The sequence below is a fragment of the Loxodonta africana genome, chromosome 10, assembly GCF_030014295.1.
Source record: "Loxodonta africana isolate mLoxAfr1 chromosome 10, mLoxAfr1.hap2, whole genome shotgun sequence".
NCBI lineage: Eukaryota > Metazoa > Chordata > Mammalia > Proboscidea > Elephantidae > Loxodonta > Loxodonta africana.
The window spans coordinates 72,926,576-72,945,785 of NC_087351.1; the positions used below are offsets into that span (position 1 = coordinate 72,926,576).

Genomic DNA, 19,210 nt, shown 5'->3' on the forward strand with positions numbered 1-19,210 from the left:
ATACTGAAATAATTTTGAAGTAAATAGTATGCCCTTTACTGTCTCCCATTTGTTTAGGTATTTAGGGGTTTGTTTCAAAACATACTTATGTAAAAAGAGTACTGTGATATTGTATAATTTATTAAGTGTATGCCAGGAAGGAGAGCAGCGATTAGGTGCCCAAACAACAGCAAACAAATTAGTCCTGAAAATTGTTAAATAATGAACATTTTAATAGCAAGTATTTTTGAAACTACTTCAAAGCTGTGTTTTTAGAACTTAATGTAATTTACTTTATAATTCAATACTAGTTTAGGCTTTCCATGTACATTTGGTATGTTTTCTTTTGAAAGGTAGTAATCCATTTATAGTCTGAACATTTTGATCTCAGAATTTCTCTTTAAAGTTTAAGTCAGTTTTACTATTGCTTTTTAAAATGTTACCAATTTTATCTGTGCTTTTTATGTCAATGCAATACTTTTTGTTTTGTTTCAGGTATTTAAACCATGTCAGAGCTGCCTCTCCACAGGATCTTGCTGGAGGCTATACTTCTTCTCTTGCTTGTCACAGAGCTCTACAGGATGCATTCAGTGGGCTTTTCTGGCAGCCCAGTTAACCTTTCTTTCCCAGTTTACAAGATTTGGACCTTGGAGCAGAACCAGGAGTTAGAAGTAAAAAAAGCTGGTAAAATTATAGCCATATGCTGCTGCATAACAGCAGTACTACCACTAGCAACTGTACCTGAAGTATAAAGAGAAAATTTCAGAAGTAAGCTGAGTAATATAGTGGATGCATATTTGTGAAAAAGATTGCTATTTTTACTTATATTTTTCTGAGGGATTGAAGCAGTAAGCTTCCTCTGGTGGAAGATATAATTAATTCACCTATATATGTTTGAGGTTGACAGACTTGTAAAATCTTTTTTAAAATAAAGCTAGACTTTATATTAAGTCATGTGGTTTTTCTCGTATTACAGTGTTTTACTGGAACACATTTTAAAATGCCATTTTGATTATAACGTTTAGTGTTAATATCCAAGTCTATTATTTCTTCTCATAAAGTGGTTTTTTTTTTTTTTTCTTCTTTTTCCCAGTGTCTTCTTAATACTAGTCCAGACAAGTGGATATATTTCCTTCTACCAGCAGGTTGTGGCAAGTTAAAACCCAACTGGTGATAATGTTACTTTCTCAATAGTAAGACTCTGTGACTGCTTTAAGCAGTGGAAAGTGAGGCAAACCTTGATCAAGGTGTTACAGTTCCCAGCTGTGAGCTACACTCAGGCTAAACCAGAGCAGAGCATTAACCTACTTTAATGACAAATTCAAAGAAGTTAATAAAATTTAATACCTAAATGGCACCTTTCACCTTAAATGTGAGCTCACTTTTTGATGAAACCTTGGAGACTGGAAAAGGTACCTTTTAAGTGAAATTTCCCTATTCGTAAATTGCAGACTCTGATGTAGTTTTCTGTTGAAACTTCAAAGGCTTTCATTATACTCAGGGTTTTGCTTAACAACTTTGGATGTAGATAGGGTGGATATTTGCAGCATCTCAACCTTGCATGAGTCTGTTACATAGATCACTAGATACGAGACACAGCTTCTCAAGGAAATTAAGGAACTTCCTGTCAAATCTCCATTACAACAGATGCTTATGGCTGGAAAGTTATGTGAAACAATATTTGAGGTTCCATTAGGGTAGAATATCTGTATGTACTTTATTTTATTAAGCAGGTATTTTCAGGTGTACATCTTCGTTTTTACAATACTTCTATCTTTTGATAAATGAGAAAGCGAAGGCATCAAATAATTTACTAGGCCAAGATCATATACACTAATTAGTAAAAGCCAGCATTAGAAGACAGGTTTTTGATCCAAGTCCAGTTCTATCTACACTGTACCAGGCTGCATCCTATTCCTAATATCTATTAGGTAGTCCCCAATTAAGATAAGTATTTCAAGTACAACCTGTAAGTTGGTTCAAAGAATAGTGACAGTATTCGACTTAGGGTTAAGAGTGCTGCTTTCAACTCCAAAGAAAAGTATCCAGTCCAAAAACAAAACAAAAACTTTTAACTTATTCTCAGTACCTTGTATAATATATTTAAATGAATGAACTAATAGAACATTTTGACATTATGTTTAATATCAAGATTTATTTTAAATTGAGCCTACTTTATCATTATGGAAATTGCATACACTTAATCTGGTAAATAAAATTCCAAAACCTTTATACATTTGTAAGTATTCTGTATACTTTTGCCATTCTTTGTTCAGTAGGCCAAATTTAGAAGTTAACTGTTTCTCTTAGATCAAATGGAATGGTGAAAGATAACCTAGTGATAAGAATTCACTGAATTTACTAAATAACAGAAATATTCTAAATTGATGTAGTTTTCCCTACTCTCCCAGTGATTTCCTCTTTCAGACAAAATAGGTTATATGTCTTTCACCTACATGAATTAATGTAGTTTTCCCAATGTTTTAATGTTTGATAACATTAAAAACTTAAACCAAAAAACCGTTGCCGTTGAGTGATTCTATTCATTGTGACCCCATGTGTTTTCAGAGTAGAACTGCACTCCATAGGTTTTCAATGACTGTGATCTCTTTGGAAGTAGACTGCCAGGCCTTTCTTCTGAGGTATCTCTGGGTGGATTCCAACCACCAACACTTTGTTTAGGAGCCAAGTGCTTAATCATTTGTGACACCTAGGGAACCATTCGACAACATTAACACAGAGATAATAGCTAACAACTAAGGAACATTAACTATATGCTAGGCAGTGTGCTTCATGCTTTGTGTATTACCTAATCCTTACAACAGTGCTACTATTATTTTCCTCATTTTAACAGATAGAGAAGCTGAGGCATAGAGAGGTTAAGTAACTTGCCAAATAACGCGACTTAAAAGTAGTAGAGCTGGGATTTGAACCCAAGCAGTTAGACTCAAGTCTACACTCCACTTACAAACAGCTTTGCTAAAACGGGATCTGGGTAAGCAAACTTCATAAGACTTCCATGAAGTTTTACAGATCAAGTATCAGGATATAAATGACTAAATGATGACCTTGTTGATATCCTTGAGAGAATTTCTGAGAAATTCATTTCTGTAGAAAATTATTTTACTAGTAATTATACTCCCTTTTAAGCAAATATTAATGATATTGAATACACTTACATGTTAGATTACATTATTATTTAGTATTCCTTAATATGACCCAATAAATATTTCATCTAAGCTTCTCTTAGAAGCTATCTTTAGGCTCTCAACAGGTGGTCAGATTATCATTTCAAAATCTAATTAAGATGGCAGAAAATTTATCAAAAAGTTAACAAAATTAAAACACTGTCTCTCATGAGGTTCCCAGTTGTCATTTTCTAGTGGATTTCATTTACCAAGAATCACATCTGAAAGTTCAGGATGGGCCTAGATTTAAATAATCATATATTAGAGGAAAAAAGGGGGAGGGTTTAAATGTTAATAGAAATATTTAAGGATTCCATATTTTCTTTGTAATTCTTATGGATTCAATAGTGTTCCCCCAAAATATGTGTCAACTTGGTTAGGCCACGATTCCCAGTATTCTGTGGTTGTCCTCCATTTTGTGATTCGATGTAATTTATCCTCCATTTTGTGATGTTATAAATCCTAACCTTTATGTTAATGAGGCAGGACCAGTGCGGGGTGTTATCTTGAGTCATGCATCCTTACAAGAGGGTATGACTCAAGTCACACCCTTGCTCGAGTCACACCTTTTATCTTACAAGAGACAAAAGGAGAGGGAAGTGAGCAGAGATGGGGTAAGATAGATGCCAAGACACATGGAACGCTCCAAGGAACCAGGAAGCAGAAGTTGAAGAGACAAGGACCTCCCTCTAGAGCAGAGAGAGAGAGAAACTTCCCCTAGAGTCGGCTCTCTGAATTCCATCTTGCCTCCTAAACTGAGAAAATAAAGTTGTTTGTTAAAGCCATCCACTTGTGGTATTCCTGTTATAGCAACAGTAGATAACTAATTATATACTGTATATTTCGTCTAATTAAGGGGTAACTAAAAGGAGACAAGAGTCTGTACCACTTTATATATGTAAATAAGAACATCATTTGTACCCATACTTAATATTCATATAACCTAGCACATCAGTGAACAGTACTCGGAAAAGGATTTATTCCTACTTGTAAATTAATTCTGTTCACCTACATCAGGGGAAGGTGAACTATAGCTCCCTGGCCAAAGCTGGCCTGCCACCTATTTTATATGCCCCATGAGCTAAGATCGGTTTTTTTCTTGGTAGTTGGAAAAATTAAAAAGAATACTTCATAACATATGAAAAGGATATAAAATTCAAGTTTCAGTGTCTATAAAGTTTTACTGGAATACATCTACACTCAGTTGTTTACGTATTGTCTGTGGCTGCTTTTGTGCCGCTACATCAGAGCTGAGAAGTTGCAACAGTGACTTTATGAACCACAAGCCTACTATCTGGCCCTTTGCAGAAAAACTTTTCTAACCCCTGAATTCCATACTCATCATTGAGGGGAAGAAGAGAGAATCAGAAGTCACAAACTGGCAATCCCTGGATGAACTGGTTCCAAGGCTTTGCAGAGGATAAGGTGGGTTGAGATTCAAAACAATTTGAACTTAATGCTTTTAAATATCTGCCTGGCTTCCGAAGGTATTTGAGCTTACAATTAATGATCTAGATCAAAGGTTCTCAAATTTTTCTTGTAGGGCCAGATAGTAAATATTTTAGGCATTGCAGGCCAAGAGGCAAAATCTAGGATACTATGTAGGTTCTAACAGCCTTGAAAAGCAGTTCTACTCTGCACACATGGGATCGATTCAACAACTAAAAGCAACATATGAGATAAATTGACACAATTTTTAATAGACAAAATTTAAACTCTAATAAGAGTACAAGTTTTTGTAGTATCTTTTTAGGGAATAACATATCCCTCAATTGGGGTTCTAAGTGTTCTCTATCATCAAAATCAACTGCAAATAATCATCTGTTAATAGTTACTTGTAAAGAGATTTTATGTATTTCATATTTAAAAATGTCTTTTCACACATATTTAAGTACTGCCAAAACTAGTATCAATTCAGGAACATGATTTTAACTGAGCATATGTACCATCTGGAAGGAATTTATAAAATCCCATTAGATTTTTCTTTTGATATTTGCCTTTTAGCATGTCACAACATAGCATATTAATCACTACCAATTGAAGGTTACGTGGAATCTCCTTAATTGCAGTTAAGTAGATTCTGAAATATAGAAATTTCTCTTGGACTTGCATGATGGTCCAAAAAAATACGGACTCAGGAAATACATCCGCTAATTTGTGTGAGAATGAAAATCTTGTTTTAATTTTTGACAGCAGGATAAATGTATAAAGCAACGATATCTTGATTCAAATTAGTTGTCTAAATGACTTTACCACAGTATGTTTGACATCTAAGTTCTGTTTTGCCTTGTAATTTTAGGTTGCCTTCTTTAAGAAATACTGAGTCTTCAGCAAAAGCTAATTTCCAAAGCCATCCAGTGCTCCAGAGTAGTGTTTGCGGGCAGTTTTTCTTAAGAAAAATCTCAATCTCATCCCTGAGCTCAAAAAATTGCACTCAAACTTTACCATTGTTAATCAAACTTAGGCAGGGCAAGTCAGGATATTCAGCTTCGATTTCTGACAAAATTCAAGGAATTGAAGACAGTTTAAGTCCCTAAGAACAAATGAAGTTTACTGTTGACACTACTAGTTCAACATGCATGATAGATTCAAATATTTTCAGCCAGGTTTTCACAAGTTTTGTCGATTTGTCCAACTAAGCCTTTCTCTGCTCCACACGCATTTTTCACCACCATCAGCTGTAGTGTAATGTAGCTGATTCCACTTCAGGCTGCAATGAATTACTGTTTTCTCAACTTCTTTGAAAATATTCTCACCTGTAGTTGTCCCATTTAGACTTCAGAGGTTAATTCACCAGTCACTTCTCAGCACTGACATCACAAATAAAAAATGAGCAGTACTCGAACTCATCAAGAGCCAAAGAAATCACTCAAAATCATTTGTCTCAACTGATACTCTCCATGTTCTCAACTCTGAGCAACTGTTCTCACTGAAAGGCTCTGTCTTAAAACAAGTGTATTGTCACTGGACAGATCTCTTGGGCTGCTGCAATCAAAAACAACTCACCATCAGTAAATGGCTTTTCTTGGCTAACAAATGAGACACTCAGAAACTTACTTTGATTGCAGCTTCATTGTCATGTTTGTGATACGCATGATGAGATATTCTCATTTTGAATTTTCTAATATTTCTGACCGTTGTGACTTGGGAATATTGTGATGAGTGCTTCATATGGTAATGTCAAAGTATATTGTATTCTTTTTGCTCAGCTATAGATGCTTTGCCACCTAATTATCAAAATAATTCACATTTTACTGTGCCTTCAAAGCATGACATTTGAAGTCTACTTTTTAAATTTTGACATGATGGGTACTGGTAATAAAAAGTTAAAGTAAAATGTTGCAGCGTGGAAATATATATGACACTTGAAATGCTGGTGAGTTACATCAGCATCACTGTAATGTGTGGTACGCAGAGCAGTAGTATGAAGCGATGAAAATCACATCCAGTCTGTGCTGCAACTACTCAGTTGTGCTGTTGTACCACAAAAGCAGCCAAAGGCAACGTGTAAACCAACATGCATGGCATGTTTGAGTAAAATTTCTTTATGGACACTGAAATAGGAATTTTGTATAATTTTCACATGTTGCAAAATGTTACTCTTGTGATTCTTTCAACCATTTAAAATTTTAAGAACCATCCTTGGCTTGTGGGCCATACCAAAATAAATTGGTGGTGAGCCAGATTTGGGTTGCAGGACATAGTTTACCTACCCCTGATCTAAATAATCTCATGTGTTATTATTATCACAATGATGGTGATTTGGTAGTGTAGAGGCTAAAAATTTAGCCAAACTCTTCGACAAAGGATAACTGCAAAGTGATATTAGTGCCTTCCTAGTTGAACACAACACAATTATTATCCTACCTTCAAAGACTATTCTCTAAGAGATAGACAATATTTAAACATATTTATCTAATAAAAGGAAACCCTGGTGATGTAGTCATTCAGAGCTAGGGCTGCTAACCAAAAGGTTGACAGTTCAAATCCACCAGGTACTCCCTGGAACTCTACGGGGTGGTTCTATCCTGTCCTGTAGGATTGCTATGAGTCAGAATTGACTCGATGGCAACGGGTTTGGTTAGCTAATAAAAAATTAAGAATATATTTAGAAGACATTTCAGGTAACTTTTAATTTGGTAATACTGAAATTTATTTAAGACAGCAAGGGTAAAATATAAGGTTTCAATAGCAAAGTAACTGCTAAAATTTTATGGAGTCATACAAATTATATTTTACTACATAAAAGTTTAGTGGGCAGACGGACAAAATATTTCCAATTAAGTTTTTGAAGCAATTTGTATTTTTTCTTCTGAAAACGCCTTATCTGTCCTCTGACGTTTAAGAGGTGGGTCTTCATGGTTCTCTGTAACAAATCCAGAAAACATATTTTAGGTAAGGTATTTAACATTTGAAAATACTTTTAAAAAGCAAAAAATAAAGGCATTTTAGAGATTTTTTATCTAGTCAATTCAGACATGAATATTCCTGTGAACTTACTATTTTAATGAAATAGCCCTCTATAAGACTAAATAGCATATTGTACTAAAATTTGTAAACTGAGATTCAGAGTTGGGCTGCTAACCAAAAGGATGGCAGTTTCAATCCACCAGGTGCTCCCTGGAAATCCCCTGTCCTGTAGGGTCGCTATGAGTCAGAATTGACTCCACGGCTGCGGTTTAGTTACAGTTGAATGGCAGACGGGTCTTAAATCAAAATAACTAGAATTAGTTAACCTCCCTCTTTCCAAATTTAATAAAGAATATAAAATATATATGTAGTCCAAGAAAGCAACATGAAAGTTATTAAGTTCACACTTAATTTCCCAGAAATTGCTCACCTAGATTTATGGGCTGTTTCTTGTAGAGTATGGAAGCAGGAATCTGAAAGGTGATGCACAGCATTTCCTTACTAGGGGCCACATTTCTAACCAGGTGAACTGAACTGCATGCCTCCAGGGAAACACCTAACACAGCTCCGGCTCGCTGCCGCACATCCTCAGCAGGATTTGCATCTTTGGAAAAGCTGTAACAGTGCACTGTGGGAAGGAGCTCACTGCGGCAAGGTGGCCCATCTAAAAGCAATTTGAAGGCACTGAGAAACTCTACAGCCTTTGCTGGCAAGTTCATAACAATGTGCACAGAACGTTTTCTTTCTTTGGACAGCGGTCCCAACTGCTGCATTAACTCTTCTCTGACTGGTCCTTGGAGAAAGTCTTTCCCATCCAAGTTGAAGACTTTTACCTTTTGGTCCACTTTATTTAATTTACAATTGTGCAATAGCCATTTATGGGACTCAGGATTAAGATCATTGGCAAATACAGTACAATTTTTCTTTGCTACTGGAATGACAAAAGGCCCAACACCAGCAAAAACATCAAAAAGGACATCCCCAGGTTTGAGAAGTTCTGTGATACGGCTGTGTTCTGTAGAGAGACGAGGATTCCAATAGACTTTTGAAAAATCAAATTCATAGTTGTAGTTGTTTTCTCGAACCTGAAAAAGGTATGCTTGTGATTAAAGTGCTTACTCCTAAATCCCAACCACTGATAATGTTTTCTTTTTTTAAATATATGAGCATATACATAGGAGTCCCTGGGTGGTGCAGTTAATGTGCTCAGCTGTTAGCTGAAAGGTTGCAAGTTCAAGTCTACCCAGTGGCACCTTGGATCTACTTCTGAAAAACCAGCCATTGAAAACCTTATAGGGCAGAGTCCTACCCTGACACACTTGGGGTTGCCACTGAGTTGGAATCTACTCGAAGACAACTGGCTTGTTATACACACACACACACACAGAATGCTTTACTATTGTTAAGAGCAAAAAATAGTACATTTAAAGGCACTTTAACTAGAATCCTAGTATTTATGCTATACCTAAGGCAGTTAATATATTGCATTAGACTAATGAGAAAAGTTACCTCTTCAAAGCCAAATGGCTCTCCCTCTCATCTTAAAGGGCCATAAAGTAGTTTCCAAATCAGATAAGGAATTTTTCATATATGCCAACTGACTGGCTAAATACTCTCTTATGTCACCAGAGAGAGAGGGATGGTAAGACTGCACTCTGTCAAAGGCTGAAAACTTGAAAGACCCAGAAAAATAAGGCAGTTTCACTGAGTTCAGGCTCTCACAGGTTTCCCTGTATACTCCATACAAAGAACTTAAGTTTTACGTGAGTTCCTAAAGTTAAGCTGAAATGTGATTCTGTCTGAAGCAAGGCAGTTACACTAAGTGAATCCTTACATTTATTTTACAGAGTAAATATTAAGTATAAAATATGTTCTAAAAACAAACTTTAGTTGACTTAGGAAATTAATCACAAGGCACTTATAAATTACAGTAACTTCTCAGAGCTTTTAGATCCTGTCTCTGAGAAGAAAGATGCTACCCGTTACCTTAAAGGTCAGTATTAACCAAAGAAAGATGCTACCTGTTACCAGCAAAGAACATGCACAGTGTTCAATCAGCACATATATACAGCTGATTCTCATTCATGGTCGTTATGTTCTATAAAGTCCCTGCGAACAATGAATTAGTAAATACAGAACTAGCCTTATTTGACCTCAGCTGGGAATGTACTTATTGGGCAACTCAAATTATTTCCTGCTCTGCGCGTGTCCACAAATGACCATGAAAGCACTGTACTGACTTTGGGATTACAAACAAATTTTAGGAAGTAGGGACATTTGCAAACATGGAATTCACAAGTAAGGAGGATCAACTGTAATACACGTGAAGATACTAATGGATATGCCTTAGTGTCAGCTGAAATAAGCACTGTTACCACCAAAGAATTCAAGTTCAAATCTTACTTGCCATAACAGACTTCACACATTATACACAAGCAGTAGGCAGTGGGGGTTTGGTATACAGGGGAAGACCATGCGTGGGCTCTGGAGTCAGAAGGCTGACTCCAAGCACCCTGCCCAGTCACTCCTTGTTATTTCATCTGCATAGAAAGAGTATTAACAACAACCACTATTTTAAGGGCTTACGATTTGTTGTATTTAAAACATTTAGCTCAGGGCCCGGAAAACAATAAGTGTGCAATAAATAGTATTTTAATATTCTGAAACTATCAAATTATGGAAAAATATTAGTATATTCAAAATATTTACTTAAGCCTACATGGCCCAGAATGCTAAAAAATAATTATTTTTTCATAAACTCTCCTACCCATACCTGTTGCCATTGAGTCGATTCTGAGTCATAGCGACCTTACAGGACAGAGTATAGCTGTCCCAGAGTTTCCAAGGAGCGCCTGGCAGATTCGAACTGCTGACCTTTTGATTAGCAGCTGTAGTACTTAACCACTACGCCACCAAGGTTTCCAAACTCTCTCCTAGTTTTTATAAAATCTGTTTGAAAGCTATGTCTAACATTTTTAAGGGTGGTCTTTGTTGTTAAAAATTTTGTCAAATTAAAGGAATAGTTTAATCTATTTCCTAGCTTGGGCAGAAAATTTCACATACTATTAACATATAGCTGTCTAAGAACTGTGGCTTTAAAAAAAGCTTATTATATCCAGTACACCAGAATATTCTGGGGATGGAGAATGAGAAAAGTGGTTTGTACCAGAAATCAGTTTCTACATACAGTGAAACCTGTGAGAGCCAGAACTGGACAAGACCGCCTTGTTTTTCTGGGTCTCTCAAGTTTTCTGCCTTTGATGGGGTGCAGTCTTACCACTTTTCTATCGTTATTAGCAGAAAACATTTACGTTTTCCTCTTCTGACAGGTTTCTACCTTACACAGGTTCCAGCTTTCACTGTATTTTTAATTATTTTTTCTTTGAAATATGTATTTTTCTTATAAAAGTAATATAAGCTCAGTAGAAAAGTATAAAGAGGATGACAAAGGTTTCAGTAACTACACCAAATAAAAATATACCCACTGTTTACATTCTGTCCTATGTGCACACTCACACAGATGTTTGATAAAATGGACTTACTCATACTGTTCTATAACTTCCTTTTTTAATCACTTAACCTGCCAATGGGCAATTCATTTTGAATAGATATGGAACTAAATATAACCTTTAATGATAAATAATCTTTAATTCCATTGTATTGTTATGCTAGAATTAAACCAATTCTCTATCGATGAACATTTAGGTGGTTTCCAGTCCTTCATTTATTTATCTTATTATAAAAACTATAGTGAAGAATCTAAAACATACATCATTACAATTTTGTCCAATTATATCCTTAGGATAAATTCCTATAAATGGAATGCTAGGTCAAAGGACATACCTATTTAAGATTATAACATATTACCATATAGTTCTTCCTGAAAGTTTTTATCGAATTTGCACTCCCATTGTGGTTGTAGTACCTGTAAATGCCCACATTCTCACATATTCATCAACACTGGGTGCTATAAATATTTTAACCTTTGTCATCTATTCTGATTCTAAATTAATCTTGATAAACCACACCAGAAGATAATACTCCAGACCTTGGTCATCATGTTCTCCTCTCCAGACAGCACTTCCATTTGAAAATTTCGGTAAGTATTATCAATATTATTGATTTTATTTACTGCTGAGGTGATTCCTGGATTTTTGTCTATCATAACTTGGCCTGGAAGAAAAGATGAAAATTCATAATAAATACTGCCTACTGGTTGCAAAATAAAAGCTATAACTGCAAATATGAAACTGAAAGAACTGTATTTTTTTTTCTGGGTTGATAAGATAAAAACTCTACCTAGTATGTATAAAGTAGCATGCAAGTTTAAAAATTCAGCAGATTAAAGTTAGTGTCTGACAGCCTCTGATACACAAAAATGGGTACGTTTTTATGGATGGGTACATGGGTACATTTTAAAAGAAAATTTTTTGAAGAGTTTGGGTGTTCCTAAATATTTTTCCATGCTTTTAACTAAATTGTCTCAAATATACCAACACAACAAGTAAGCATAAAGGTAGAAAAGAAGGAACTGGGAAAGAATGGAAAGAGATGTAAGAACACTGGAAACAAATGGTCTCAATAAATACCAGCAAAAACATCTGCTTGTCCCCACTGGTCTCAAACCATGTTTGGTTTACTGTATGCTTGAAACCAAATTGCCTCTACTTTGGAAATACATGCCAGCAAAACTAAGTTTCCAAATAAAACAAAGATTCTTTAGCGTCTTATCTAAATAAAATTCCATTTCCTTAAATTGTTCTTTTTGTCAAATATTTGCTAGAACAGAAGAACTACAAATAAAGTACTGTATACCAGAAACAGTATATCAGTGACCTTTAATCAAAGAGTATTTTTTGTGAGCACTTAAAACATTTCTAAGAATTCATATGCTATCCCATTACATAAGGAAAGGTAACTGGTCAGTTAATAATAGCATTCAGTAATACAAATGAGTGGAAATACAACCACAATTTGTCCAACATCTCTTTTTGATAACTAGATAACCTGATTCTGAATATTATCAATAAACTCTAATCAATTATTGGTCTTGTCCTGTTCTGCTTTAAGTATCAGAACTCAATTTTGAAGGTATGGAAGTTGGTTTGTAATGGGGAATGAAATTTTTAAAAAAGCTTATTCTGAAAGTCTACAGTAAAAGCTTTAAAATTACCACTGTACGGATATGTTGTACTTTTAATCACCTGCGTGCTTTAACCACTGCACACCCAGGACTCCTTAGTCTATGATTGCCCCTTTATGGAAGAGAGGTTAGAAAATAGGAATACAAATGAATTTTTGAGTTAGAGTAGGCGATGACTCACAAGAAAGCCTAGACTTGACATTTGCACCTAGTCATAATGGTAAGGATCTGCTTAAGCATTTATTGTTACCACTGTGCATTATCAGTCCTTTTCATCAGTAAAAACAAAGGAAATGCGTAACAGCACAGTTCTGAAATCTACCCATGCAAAATACTGAGCACTACCGTTTTAAAGTTGAAAATGATTCTCAGAGGTTCTAACAAGTACTCTATATTAAACAAAGAAAAAAAAAAATCTGAAGACTGCATGGACATCAAATATTTATATGACAAGTGCTATTTCTGATTCATTTTCTACTTCCTTCTTATCCCAAAGAATAAGGAAGCCAGGCTCAAACCTAGCACTACAGAAGTATAACACGATCACATTTCTAAGAGACTAAAAAAAAACCCTAAAAAAGAATCAAAGTACAGTGCCTGACATATAGAAGAGGAAAGCATGAGTAAATAGTGTCTTTCACTTGTGACTATGAAACACTCAAACTTAGGAAACCTAGCATTCAACATACTCTTGATGGCCTACATCTTATTCACCAGAAATGAACTCTGTTCAGTATAGCTCTCCAAAGAATTCTGTCAAAGCAAGTGATTCAGATCTTATCTATGTTTATATATAGGTGTAAACAAAAGCCTGGGCTTATATGTAGAGCTTGCTCTGACTCTGGGGAAGGCCTGGTGGCTCAGTGGTTAAGAGTTCAGCTGTTAACCAAAAGGTCGGCAGTTCAAATCCACCAGCAGCTCCTTGGAAATTCTATGCGGCAGTGCTACTCTAGATGTTTACCTGTGTTTTACTGACGACCCTAATGCATTCGACTGTGTGGATCGTAACATATTATGGCTAACATTGCGGAGAATGGGAATTCCAGAACACTTAATTGTGCTCATGAGGAATCTGTACATGGATCAAGAGGCAGTTGTCCAAACAGAACAAGGGGATACTGCATGGTTTAAAGTCAGAAAAGGTGTGCGTCAGGGTTGTATTCTTTCACCATACCTATTCAATCTGTATGCTGAGCAAATAATTTGAGAGCTGGACTATATGAAGAACAGAGCATCAGGATTGGAGGAAGACTCATTAACCTGCACTATGCAAATGACACGATCTTGCTTGCTGAAAGTGAAGAGGGCTTGAAGCACTTACTGATGAAGAAGATCAAAGACCACAGCCTTCAGTGTCTGTTACACCCCAACATAAAACAAAAATCCTCAGAACTGGACCAATAAGCAACATCATAATAAAATGAGAGGAGATTGAGGTTGTCAAGGATTTCATTTTACTTGGTTTCACAATCAACATGCATGGAAGCAGCAGCCAAGAAATCAAAAGACGCATTGTATTGAGCAACTCAGCTGCAAAAGATCTCTTTAACGTGCTGAAAAGCAAGAATGTCGCCTTGAGGACTAAGGTGCGCCTGACCTAAGCCACAGTGTTTTCAATTGGCTCATATGCATGAGAGAGCTGGACAACCAATAAGGAAGACAGAAGAAGAACTGACGCTTTTGAATTGCAGTGTTGGTGAAGAATATTACATACAACATGGCCTGCCAAAAGAACAAACAAATCTGTCTTGGAAGAAGTACAGCCAGAACGCTGCTTAGAAGCAAGGATGGCGAGACTACATCTCACATACTTTGGAAAGGTTGTCAGGAAGGATCAGTCCCTGGAGAAGGACATCAAGCCTGGTAGAGTAGACAGTCAGCAAAAAAGAGGACGACCCTCAACAAAATGGATTAATACAGTGGCTGCAACAATGGGTTCAAGAATAGCAACAATTGTGAGGATGGCGCAGGACCGGGCAGTGTTTCCTTCTGTTGTACGCAAGGTCACTATGAGTTGGAACTGACTTGATAGCACCTAACAACAACAACAGTTCTACTCTGCCTACAGGGTCACTATGGGTCAGAATCCACTTGACAGCAATGGGTTTTCTATGACTCTGGAAAGAGCTCTGGTGGTGCAGTAGTTAAAGTGGTTGGCTGCTAATCGAAAGCTTGACAATTTGAACCCGCCAGCTGCCCCGTGGGAGAAAGATGTGGCAATCTGCTTCCATAAAAATCTATAGCCTTGGGGCTAACAGATACATGAAGAAATGCTCACAAGATCATTAGCATTTCAGAAATGCAAATCAAAACTACAAGGTGATACCATCTCACCCCAACAAGGCTAGCTCTGATCCAAAAAACAGAAAACGGTAAGTGTTGGAGAAGTTGTAGAGACTGGAACACTGCTGGTAGGAATGTAAATGGTACAACCACTTTGGAAATTGATCTGGCACTTCCTTAAAAAGCTAGACATAGAAATACCATAGGATATAGCAATCCCATTTTTTTTTTTTTTTTATAGCAATCCCACTCCTAGGAATATATCCTAGAGAAAAAAAGAGCTGTCACACGAATGGATATACGCACACTCATGTTCACTGCCGCACTGCTCACAATAGCAAAAACATGGAAACAACCTACATGCCCATCAACAGACGAACGGATAAACAAATTATGGTATATACACACAATGGAATACTACGCAACTGTAAAAAACAATGGTGAATCCCTGAAACATCTTGCAACATGCATGAATCTGGAGGGCATTATGCTGAGTGAAATCAGTCAGTGGCAAAAGGATAAATATTGTATGAGACCACAATTATAAGAACTCAAGAAAAGGTTTAAACACAGAAGAAAACATTCTTCGATGGTTAAAAGGGAGGGAAGGAGAGGGAAATTCACAAACTAGATAGTAGACAAGAATTATCTTAGGTGAACGGAAGGACAATACCCAATACAAGGAAAGTCAGCACAATCGGACTAAACGAAAAGCTAAGAAGTTTCTTGAACACAACCAAACACTTCAAGAGACAGAGTAGCAGGGGCGGGGTTCTGGGGACCATGGTTTTGGGGGACATCTATGTTATTTGGCATAACAAAGTATATGAAGAAAACATTCTGCATTCCACTTTGGTGAGTGGCATCTGGAGTCTTAAAAGCTTGCAAGCGGCTATCTAAGATGCATCAATTGGTCCCAACCCACCTGGAGCAAAGGAGATTAAAGAACACCAAAGACACAAGGAAAATATTAGCCCAAGGGACAAAAGGGCCACATAAACCAGAGACTCCAACAGCCTGAGACCCAAAGAACCAGATGGTGCCTGGCTATCACCAACAACTGCCCTGACAGGGAACACAACAGAAAGTCCCTGACAGACCAGGAGATAACTGTGGTGCAGAACTTAAATTCACATAAAAAGACAACACGTAATAGTTTGAGACTGGAGGAACCCTGGAAGACATAACCCCTGAACTCTCTGTTAACCCAGAACTAAAACAATTCCTGAAGCCAGCTCTTTAGACAAGGATTACACTGGACTATAAAACATAATACTTGTGAAGAATGTGTTTCTTTTCTTAGTTCAAGTAGATACATGAAACTAAATGGGCAGCTCCTGTCCAGAGGCAAGATGAGAAGGCAGAAAGGGACAGAGCTGGTTGAAAGTACATTGGAAACCCAGGGTGGAAAGGGTGAGTGTGCTGTCACATCACAGGATTGCAACTAGGGTCATATAACAATATGTGTATAAATTTTTATATGAGAAATTAACTTGAGCTGTAAACTTCCACCTAAAGCTCAAAAAAAAAAAAAAAAATTACAGCCTTGGAAACCCTATGGAGCAGTTCTACCCTGTCCTATAGGGTCATATGAGTCAGAATTGACTCAACAGCAATGGATTGGGTTTGGGTTAGTTTATGACTCCGCAAAAGGAGCCCTGGTGGTACAGTGGTTAAGCACTTGACTATTAATCAAGACGTCAGTGGTTTGAAGACACCAGCCATTATGCAGGAAAAAGATGTGGTAATCTGCTTCCACATGGGGCAGTTCTACTTCCGTCCTATATGCCACTATGAGTCAGAATCCATGGGATGGCAGTGGGGTTTTTTTTTTTTTAATGACTCTGGAGCAGAGTCTCTGGGTGGTGCTAACAGTTAATGTGCTGGGCTGCTAATCAAATGGTTGACAGTTCAAGTCCAGCCAGAGGCATCTTAGAATAAAGGCCTGGAGATCTACTTCAGAAAAATCAGCCAATGAGAACACTATGAAGCACAGTTCTACTCTGATATGGGGTCACTATGAATCAGAATCAACTCCACGGTGACTAGTTATGATTCCGGAAAGGGTATCCTAAAAAGGCACTCTAAGATGTATGTAGCTCAAGATCCAGTCTAAAATTAAAATGATAAAATGTCCTGCTTCTGTAATTTGGCATTTATAAAAGTGTTTTTAAAAACTAAAATTAGAACTTGCTATAATTGCTTCCTAGTACTTGAACATTACTAATGACACACCTACCAATTAAATGCTTGAAAGGTAGCTGATGATCTCGAAGGTTCAGGTGGGCGATATGTCCAACTCTGCTAAACCCCGAAGTCACATCTTCGCCTTCAGGAAGCACAGCTTTTAAGATTTCTTCTGACTTAAAGTTTTCATAAGTTAGTTCCAAATTATATTTAGATATCTGTGGATTGACATTAAGCTGCTTTAAAATACTGAGTTCTGTTTCTTCAAAGGAATCAAGAGAAAACATTTTATAGGGATCCAACATAATTAGTCTACCATCTTCATCTTCTGGATCTTCAATCACACGTTTTATGCCCGGGCGCCGCAATGTTGCCCTTTTAAGAGATTGCATCAATTTATTGACTACTTCTTTTCTCACTTTAAGTACTGGAATAGTGACTGTCTTTGTAAAAGCTGTTCTATCAAGTTTTGTCATTCCTCGAACATCAGAGGGTGGTGTAAACAATTCAGAGTTTCTCTGGTTTGTTTCTAATTCTGGCATAGTTGAGAATTTTCTTCTTTGACTCAACAAGTAAATACCACGTGTTCTGTTAAGCTTTTGTGTCAGTGATGGCCAAGCTAGTGGGATCAGTGATTTGGACTCGGTTATGCTACAGCTTTCCACTTTCAGAAGTCTTCTCGAGAATTCGAATGGCCTCCGTAAGATCCTAAAAAAGGTATTCATTTAAAGAATGTCATAAAACTACATGTCTACAGTGGCTTTTGAAAATAAAAATCCAACTTCTACTCTTTCAAATAACCTCTTAAATGTGATAGGATGACTTTTGTTAGTGGTAGATGATAAATTTGTACTTTCAACCCACCTGCTGCCAGGACAGAAGGCTTAGTGATTCATCTTCCTCCCTATGGTCAATGTATCTCTCCACCCACTATTTTCTACAGAATAACTTTGAAACTGGAAGACTAAAACTTGAGTTAAAGGATCACCTCTAAACGAATTGGCAATTACATTTACGACTTTACCAATGGCAATATTCACTAGGATATTCTTGTAGGTGCTTACTGTGTCAGATGCTGCGCTAAATATTTTACATACATTATCAATCTTGGAAGGTATGTATTATCAGATCCTCATTTTATAAATGAGTGAACTGAAGTTCAAAAGTATGTTAAGAACTCAAAACCTAGTTGCTGGTAAGGGGTTGAACAAGGATTAAAACCCAGGTCTGAATGACTTCAGTGTTTGTGTTCTTAATATAAAGTTACGTTGTTTGTCTCTCATGCTATACTGTCATATGTCCTGCCTCTAACCAGAGGCTTCAGTATTTTGAGGAGAACTTTATGTGCACACCCCATTAACAGTACCAGTTATTCACTTTGCATTCTAGAATACCACAGAAGTAACTGTAAGGACAAAGAGCCCTGTTCCAGAACCTTATAAAACAATGAAGTCAAACTTTACATGCAGGGTTCAAATGGGCTCTAACAGTTAACCAGCTGTGTAACGCTGAGTAAATTACTCAGTCTGAGCCTCAGTTTCCGTACTGGTAAAATGTGGCTAGTAGTTCTAGCAAAAAGCTTTTGAAAAGATTAAACAACATGCTCAGTACCCAGTACTCGGACATGAACTCAGGACCTAGGCAGGTGGAAGACATCGCGATGTTTCAGCGCCCACGCGTCACGAAGCGAAGAGGGGCCCGGGACCGACCAGATCATCACCAGATCATCAGTCTCTTCAAACTATTGAGGGGTACCATGGCCTCCACCTTCTCAACTGCACCATCCCAATCCCCGGGGTCGCCTCACAGCTGGCTCGGTGACCAAACTCCTCACCTCATGCTCTGGTGTCGCTCGGAAACGGGTCAGCTGCAGATTGCCTAGATCTCGGTGACATCATCACTGTTCGCCGCTGACGGGAGAGTATAATCAAGTCGCGCCGTCTCTCCTCCCCCATCTCCCTTTTCCGGTGAGGTACGGAATCCCGGAAGGGCCGGGCCCATGGCTCCGCCTCTGGCGCTG

The 19,210-nt window shown here is 37.2% G+C and overlaps 2 protein-coding genes across 5 annotated transcripts in view; one reads left to right on the forward strand and one right to left on the reverse strand.

Annotated features, from left to right (window-relative positions):
• Positions 1–929, forward strand: part of MNAT1 (MNAT1 component of CDK activating kinase) — a 233,985-nt gene extending 233,056 nt beyond the window's left edge. For 2 of the 3 annotated variants that reach the window (XM_064292558.1, XM_003408691.4), the window contains one exon: positions 475–929. In XM_064292558.1, coding sequence (XP_064148628.1) covers positions 475–595 — 121 coding nt within the window. In that variant the 3' untranslated portion in view covers positions 596–929. The remainder of the gene's footprint in view (positions 1–474) is intronic. The other variant, XM_064292557.1, reaches the window with a different exon arrangement.
• Positions 930–1,022: 93 nt separating this feature from the next.
• Positions 1,023–19,163, reverse strand: TRMT5 (tRNA methyltransferase 5). 2 transcript variants are annotated; one of them, XM_010588678.3, is made up of 5 exons: positions 19,025–19,163; positions 17,243–17,898; positions 11,626–11,750; positions 8,008–8,662; positions 1,023–7,533 (listed from the first exon to the last, which is right to left on the reverse strand). In XM_010588678.3, the coding sequence occupies exons 1-5, from the start codon at positions 19,027–19,029 to the stop codon at positions 7,448–7,450; spliced, it is 1,527 nt and encodes a 508-aa protein (XP_010586980.1). In that variant the 5' UTR covers positions 19,030–19,163; the 3' UTR covers positions 1,023–7,447. The 2 variants fall into 2 exon arrangements, with proteins under 2 accessions (XP_010586980.1, XP_023401998.1); XM_023546230.2 differs by lacking the exon at positions 19,025–19,163 and adding an exon at positions 18,802–18,979.
• Between the last annotated feature and the right edge of the window lie 47 nt (positions 19,164–19,210).

Coding starts and splice junctions, on each gene's coding strand:
- TRMT5 (XM_010588678.3), bottom strand. Junction 8,663..11,625: donor AGGAGAACATGATGACCAAG/GTCTGGAGTATT, acceptor TACCTTTTTCAG/GTTCGAGAAAACAACTACAA. Junction 7,534..8,007: donor GAAACAGCCCATAAATCTAG/GTGAGCAATTTC, acceptor GATTTGTTACAG/AGAACCATGAAGACCCACCT.